Source organism: Lasioglossum baleicum, unplaced genomic scaffold (assembly GCF_051020765.1).
Source record: "Lasioglossum baleicum unplaced genomic scaffold, iyLasBale1 scaffold1270, whole genome shotgun sequence".
Lineage (NCBI taxonomy): Eukaryota > Metazoa > Arthropoda > Insecta > Hymenoptera > Halictidae > Lasioglossum > Lasioglossum baleicum.
In genome coordinates, this window is record NW_027470329.1 from 24480 (window position 1) to 32349 (window position 7870).

The 7870-nt window shown below is 53.2% G+C and overlaps 1 protein-coding gene across 1 annotated transcript; it reads right to left on the bottom strand.

Annotated features, from left to right (window-relative positions):
• Nucleotides 1-227: 227 nt before the first annotated feature.
• LOC143220604 (uncharacterized) lies at nucleotides 228-7306 on the bottom strand. Its single transcript, XM_076446223.1, has 3 exons — nucleotides 7303-7306; nucleotides 6590-7011; nucleotides 228-407 (listed from the first exon to the last, which is right to left on the bottom strand). The coding sequence occupies exons 1-3, from the start codon at nucleotides 7304-7306 to the stop codon at nucleotides 228-230; spliced, it is 606 nt and encodes a 201-aa protein (XP_076302338.1).
• Between the last annotated feature and the right edge of the window lie 564 nt (nucleotides 7307-7870).

The window sequence follows — 7870 nt, forward strand, 5'->3', positions numbered from 1 at the left end:
TGCTGGCTCCAGGTAGCTCTGCCGACCCTCGAAACGGCACCGGACCATGGTACCCGGACGTTGGCGCCGGTTGCACGGGACCAGGAAGAAGTGGTGGCTGGTTCACCGAGTAGCTGCTCGCCGTACCGACTGTCCCTGATGCCGTTCCAAGCGCCCGTAATCGTTCTTCGTGTCCTCGAGGCATCGTGGCCGCCCGTCCTGGCGACGACACGATGATTCCGTCGCGTCTATCGAAGACGGGATACCAGCCTCCATCCAAGGTACAGGGCCACCGTCGTCCACAGGGTCTCGCGTAGCGGAGCTGGGATCAGCAACGACAGGATGCTGTCCGTGGACCCGTTCCCGTTGCTCGAGTTTCCGAAGCCCGAGTTCATCGCGGGCAGCCGGGACTTTTCGATCTCCGCGGCCTGAAACAGAACAAGCAGTTCGATCGATTCACGTTCCAGATCCAACGACGAATTCCGTGACACCGAAAATGGGGAAAGGAAAAAGGTAAATTTAAGAGGGACAAGAGGACTGGTTTGGGTTAGGTTCCCGCGGGTGCTCGATAAGAGAGGGACTCGACGAGCTGTCGTGTTTCTCTGGAAGCAAGAATCACAGGGAACCGCGGGGGCGAGGAGGGCCAAAGAAAGAGGGGAGCCGGGCTAAGGCTCCTCTAATTGGGAGTGTCCTAATTGGACGGAATTACCGTCGATTCGACACTCCTTGCGGCTAAGCCTCCGGCGTAGAGAAAGCACCGCGCTCTTTTTATCGAGTTCTCTCCCTGATCCCTCCGAATTTACACGAGAAGACGAGACGCTCGAGGGGAATGCGACGTCGCGATTAAGGTCCACCGAGCTCCCCAGGGACCGGCGGCGCCACTTGCGCGAAACACAAATCGCGGCCGGGACCGCATTAATGCCGGTTAATTGTCAATTAATTTCCGCTTTGAAGAATTTCCACCGGGAAGCAATTGGCCCGCGAAACTTTCCTCTCGCTTAAGAATCCCACCCCCGTCCCGAGACTGCCTCCGACACAAAGGTCTTCGTTATAACTTCCACGGAGAACGATTCATTATCCAATTAGTCATTAGGGGTGAAATCAGCTCGGCGAAGGTTATCGATATCACCGTAACGATTTAATCCATCGAATTCTTTCCCGATTTATCCGAGAGAAATTCCGGTTCGTTAAAATATTAATTATCCCGAGAGATCGACGAGATCTTTGGTTGGATCTCCTCTGCAAAGCTGATAAGCGCGACGGTAATATTTTCCGTTGGCCCGATGCTTCTCACCCTCTCACCCTCTCGAATATCGCCCCGGTCGAGTGTATCTTTCCCGCGGTGAGGGTGAGACCTAGGTTTCCTCCTTTGTTTCCTCGATCACACCCCCTGCGCGCGACTTCCGATCCTCGTTTCGTCTTAATCCACTAGTGGTGGCCGGACGCGCAATAATAAACGGCGAGAACCGGGGCGAGCTCAATCTCCGAGAGCAGAGGCTTTTATGGGGGTGGCGGCCATAATATCTGGTCATCGTCGGCTTCGATCCGCCCCGATACAACTCCTCGGTTTCGACCCCTGCCACGGCAACGGCGAGGATAGAAAAACACCCGGTCCGAGTGTTGCTCGCAGCAGAAAGAGATTACGCGCGGCTAGCAAGGAGGGTGCGAGCGAGAGCGGCGGAGGAAGGCGTCGCATTAAGAAAGAATTATTGTCTATGGACTCTCCTCGTGGGAGTCCTCCTCGTCAATTAATAGTGTCCTTTCCCCCTCTGCCCTCTCAGCCGATTCTTCCACGTTTCCACGCGTTTCCTAGCGGAGAAAGCCTGCGAACACCCCATCGCGACCTCCGTCAGCTGCCCTCGTTTTATCTCGAATCGTCTCGAGGAAACCGAGCGAACGTTTCACGCGTCTCGAGCGTTATCATCCAGCCACCTGCGATTGCCGGCACTTTCTCTCCGGACGTCTGTATAGGCGTATGAAAAGGTGGCGCGGGCAGGTTTTATTGCTTCGGGCCCGGAAGAGAACGCCCCGAACGCGTTGGGCAACGCTCGTACGCGCTTCGCTTGCCGGTTGCGCGCGAAATTTATGCGCGACCCGGTCGCGGGGATTACGTCGTCGACGTTTATCGTTGCCGGGACGGTAAATTTTAATTGTTCGTGGCAGCAGGTTGCGCAACCGGTTGAATGTCTATTCCTACGCGGACCGTCTGTCTCTTTCTCGGTCTTTCCGCTCGGCCCGGCCGGGCTCGGCTTAGTTCGGCAACCAGTTACACGCGGTTGATTAATGCCGGGGATTAGAGAAGGCTCCGGCAACTTTAAGTAACCGTGCGACGATTAATAATTCAGCGGGGACAGTGACCGTGGATTTAAAACGCGCAACGACACCGTCCATCCCCGACCGCGGGTTCGATTATAAACTTCCGGCTTCCAAGCCATTTCTAAAGCAGCGAATTTTTTCTATTCCCGGAAAAAGAAGGAATCGTTTTGCCGAATCGATCTGACCCGTGAAATCGTTTCTGTTCGACGAACGAGAGGAAGTTTCGCTCTATGGTCTCGAGAAATGGCCACCGTGTCGTGTTCAATATCGATAACCGTTAAGCCAGACCTCGACGCTCATATCAGCGACACGGATGACGGATATCTGTTAGAAATGGCGCGGGGAGCGAGCTACAATCCCGTGGACTTAAGGACGCAAGATAATCGCGCGGCTCGGCGTCGCGATGGCCGATCGAGAGGACGTACCGACGCGGCACGCGGGAAAAACCGATGGACAACGGAGGTTTGCGGTCTGGCCGACGGGTTGGTCCGGGTAGCGAGCGTGCAACGCACCGTGGACGATAAAATCGGGCGAAGAGGAACACCTGGAGAGACGATGGAGCGAATAGAAGCGAACTCGAATCGGAGGATGGGAAGGTTCGATCGCGTGCCTAGAAGGGACCGGTGGATTTTCTTGGACAAGATGCGGGGCAAGAAGAACGGACAGGATGCTTCTTGCCCCATCCACCGAGAGACCCGTTATGCTACCGGGGGCCTAATGTATCAATTTACGCGTCGATCGTTTGAATAACTGATAAATGTCGGTGGTTGAACGTTTCATTAGCCGCTTGGCGGGTAAACGCGCGGGCTTCGAGGAAATCGAAGCAGAGCCAGGCGGGAGAAGGAATATACTGGATCGTGGCCGTGGGGCAATTTTCTCGGCGCTACCGCGAACGTCTTCGCCGGGGATTCTGGGAAATTGCGGACGTTAGAACCTGGCCATTAGAGATCTCTCTCGAGTTAGCCGTTCCGAGCCCGGCAGATTTAATCGGCTGCGAGTTCCAGCGGGAATCCGAAGATTTCCTCGGCCGAGATTAATATTCATCGATATCGCGTTTTTACGCGATAATTCGCAGAAGGAGAAACGGTTTCCTGGAATGATAAATCACGAGGAGGGCGGCGAGTGGCGCGAAGAGGAAAGGCGAAGAGGAGGCCAAGGCGGATCGCGAGGAGGAGAAGGAAGGAGCGCGCAGAGAGGGCTCGCGATTGCACGAGATAATTGAAGATAATTTTCTCGGCCCGTGGCCACGGCTCGTGCTGCCATGCCCACTTAACTTTCGCGTAAGGGGATGTGACCACTTAGCCGTTACATGCTCGCTTACTCTCCATGCATATGTAAAGCGGTGCCTTCCCATGACGAATGGGGAACGAACTGCGCTCGTAACTCGCGCTCGACCACGCGTCCTCTCGTCGGGCCAGCTTCCTTCTGCGCCGCGGAACCCGCGAAAGGCCCCAAGAACGCGACCGCGTCCGGCCCAAGCGATTTACGACGAGTCAATGCTATCGGCGCGATCGCTGTCCGAAGAAAAACGCGCGGATAGAAGCGTCTCGCGGACCAAAGTTACGTTCCAATTATCTCCCGGCCACTTTGCTTCCGTGTCTCCGCGCGAGAATTCCAGATCACGGATAAACGAATCGGTACTGCGATGGGAAAAATCGGTTCATCGAGAGACATATCCGTCGAGATGATATCCGTCCTGCGCGAAGCGCGCGCGAGCTCGTCACGCGATACCGAACGTAATCCCGAGAAGAAACGAGGAAAGAAAGCACGTACGAGACGCGAATCCACCCTGTACACACGGGGAACACGCGAGGATACAAGAACATCTCCTCTGTCGTCCATCGGCGGATTAATCCGACACTCGGATTCCCCCGGAGGGTGGAACGCAAACACCCCGCCGGAGATTCCGTAGAGACAATTCCCTCGGCAGAGAATTCGCCGCGATTCGTATTATCAACAAGCCGGTCCTCTCGAGTTACCCAGCCGATCGGTATCCGATCCTCGAGCAGAGGCGCGGAGATTTCTTCAATTTCACGGATCCGTTCGCCCCCCTTCAATTACCGCCACTTAACCGGCAATAATTAGACGTTGCGGGATTGGGTATCACGCTGACGCGGACCTTTAAAGCGAATAAAGTCGAGACGGATAAAGCAGCAATGCCCTTCCGGCTTGTTCATCTTTTTCTCCGTCTCTCTCTCTCTTCTTTTCCTCGCGTCACCCCCGTCCTTGCCCTCGGCTCCTTTCTTCCGATCGGTCGCGGCAAATCACGGGGAATCTCGTAAACCGTGAAAGGACCCCTTCCCCGTCCTCTACTCCTACGGTCCACGACGTACGCGAGTGAAAAGAACGACCGACCGTAATAATCGTTCTCCCCGAGAAACTATTCTTTCTCGGCGATTCGATGATTACCAGCGGGGGATTAGATCCGTTTTTATCTCCGTTTACGCTTGTCTATTAGCTCCGAGACCCCGTTGTTCCTCCGTCGCGCTAACAACGGACCTCTACGCGCCATTCGCCATGGATCTCGCGGTAATCTCGGTAATAGAATCGAGACGAAAGGAAATAGTCCATGCCCGAGGAAAAAAAGAAAGAAAAAATACAGAATAATCGTAACTTCAAACGCGACGAAACTGTATCTCGCATCGACGAAAAAAAAGTAAAAAGGAAAACAGAGGAAAAAAATAAAATAAAATAGAATCGCGCGACAAGCAACGGTATCGTGCTCGTCAATCGCGAAATCCAATCCACTCGCGGCGAATTCTAACATGGACTTCCGCGTGGACGGGCGATCTTCCGTAATTCGTTTACGACTGTCCGCGAGCAATTTCATCTGGTCGATGTGTAAAAATGGAATCCGGCCATAAAACCGTCCGGACGTTCTATTTTTCTCACCTCCGCGGCCGCGACAAACAACCGGGGACGCCTCGTAAAATCAGTGCGGGCCATCGTCCCGGCGGCCGTCGTCGATACATATTCGATCGGGCGATCGAAGGGGTCGCAGGGGGAAAAGGGGGGCGGTAGATCGCGCGGGTGAAACGGTGATGAAGTGGCGGCCGTGCGCGGGGTCATACACGCTGGGAGCAATACTAGACGTCTTAACGGTGGCGAGCGGATATTTATTGCGCCCGTGGGACACCGTCGGTGCCACCGATATAACTAAATTCGCGTTTATGGCCGTGGCTGACCCACACCAGCCGATTTCTCTCCTTTCTTCCGCGCTGGCCGCAGAACGACCGAAAGAGAGAGAGAAAGAGCAGCCGCAGAACCGCGGCGAAATGAGAGACGGTGAATCATTCGCGAGACCATTATATCTCGCCGTATCTTCCACGGGTCTGATCGATTTTCGGCCAAGATTGAGAAATTTCTCGTTCGAATAGAAACGCTTTTTACGCGAATCTCGTGCGAGTAAGGACTCGTCTGGTACCGAAGAATTTCGTACACGGTGAACGGGACGCGAGAGGGCGAAATTAATTTAGAAATTGAGAGCGTAAAAATGACAGGGTTGGGGAGAATTCTATTTTACAGGTCCCTCCGTGGCATCTGCGTATTCCGACGGTTTTATAACAGCCACCGCTACAAGGGTGACTTTACGACGAGTGAAAAAGCATCGCGCGGGGGTGGCTGGAATCGTGACAGGGAGCGCAACGCAATTATTTTTACGCCGCGCACTTCGCACCTGTACTCCTCGCGTCGTAAACACTTGGCGTTACGCTCGCGGTAACGATAAGCCGGCATTCAGCCGCGGAAAGTTGGAAACAAAAGAGCCAGCCGGGGCTTTCCCTCCTTTCGCTCCGCCGCGCTTCGCGAATATTTACAGCTAATAAAATTTCTCATTTTTTTTCGAAATTCCCCGCTGCTTCGAGCGTTTCGAATCAAACGCGACACTGGAGCTTGCGTAACGTGGAAATAATCGGTAGCAAGTTATACCTTTAACCCTTATAACCAGTCTAACTCTTGGGGAGTCTCTACAAACCTCGCATTGGATTAAAATTCTATCAATAGCGATATATAATTGGTAATTAAAGAGGAATAATTTCCAAACGCTCAATTTCGCGTTTCTCGATAAGTCGATAACCCATAATATCGATTAGGCGAACCTTAAAGTTTACTTTCCCAAACACGAATTTCCGATTAAAATTAGAAGTATTTCAGGAAGAGAACTCTGCGCTGTTGCAGCTCGAAATTCGCGTTATCGGGTAGAGAAGTAAACGTATCGGGGGCAAAACGCGGAGAAGGATTGACACAGGAGCGAAGAATACCCCTTGGGGGGTATTGGGTAGAGCAGTGCACTGACCTTGGTCTTTGACGCGTGAAAGTCGTCGGCGATGTTCCTGAGGTTGGCGCCTACGCTCGCCCACTGGCTCTCGTTGAAGGTCTGGCCGTAGTGGCCGCAGCAGCTGTTGCAGATCGGCTCGGCGACTGGTCCCTTCTTCATGGCCGCGGCACTGCCACCCTCGGAGGTGAGCCTGCGTCTTCGCGGCCGTGGCCTTGGGCTTGGCACCGGTGCCAGACCGCTCTCGTCGCCGCTGCACTCCGGAAACTGGAACGCCGCGTCCCTGGTCGGGCTGCTCGGCGCCGACACGGTCACCTGCGGCGTCGCCGCCGGAAGCTGCTCCACGGCGGAGAGCACCAGGTCCGGCAGCGGCAACCGGGACAGGTCCGAGTCCACCAGGACCACCGGATGTCGCTCGTCGCTGATCCGTCGTGGTAACCGATCTAGAACACCAACAAAATCCTTTTGTTAACTAAGCTTTCGAGTGTCTTTCATATAATTTAGAATTGTGACGGGCTACCATTGTTCCACGGTATTCCAAATTTGAAAATTTTACACTCTTAGTAGATGTAAGTTTGTCTGAGGTTATGACAGTAAAGGATAATAAAGAGGATTGTGACGAAAAACGAAATTTCCGAGGGTTTTATGATCCGAGAAGGTCTGAAGTACTTTGAATACGTTTTACACCAACGTCGAGCAATTCATGCGCTACAGTGCCAAATTTGAATTAATACTCATGGTTGACGTAAGTTTCTATCGCTTTACTACATATGGGAAATGATGAGGGACTACGTGTCAGAGCAACGTCGAGTAACTTTTCCTTCGCATTGTGCTAAATTTGAAAACGTAGGATTCGAATCTGACGCAACTTTGACGAAGATTGAACATAATCATAACGTTTCGACAGACCGCAAACAAACAACAATGTCCACAGATGATTATTTTGAGAGACTTAAAAGAATCCTTCGAGGAGAGGAAAATTTTTGTCACCGTCTACGTTATTTTATCCGCGAGAAACTCGTAGATGACGCGTACTTCCCTTGACGGTTCAAGATCGAAGGTACGATCAAAGATTAGACCCGCTGAATCGTGAACGCGTCATGCGAGCCAAGAACAAGCACGAATTCGCGAAACGGTGGCGACTCGGACTAGCAACTCGGCGTAAATTGCGAGATATCGCGATATCTGTCTAATCATCATCGGCCGCAATTTGTCAATCCCGCGGACCACATCCGCGCGTCGAGGTTCGTCGACGCGGCCCATAAATCTGCGGCAAAATTCCAGCCGATAACCGAGCCCCGG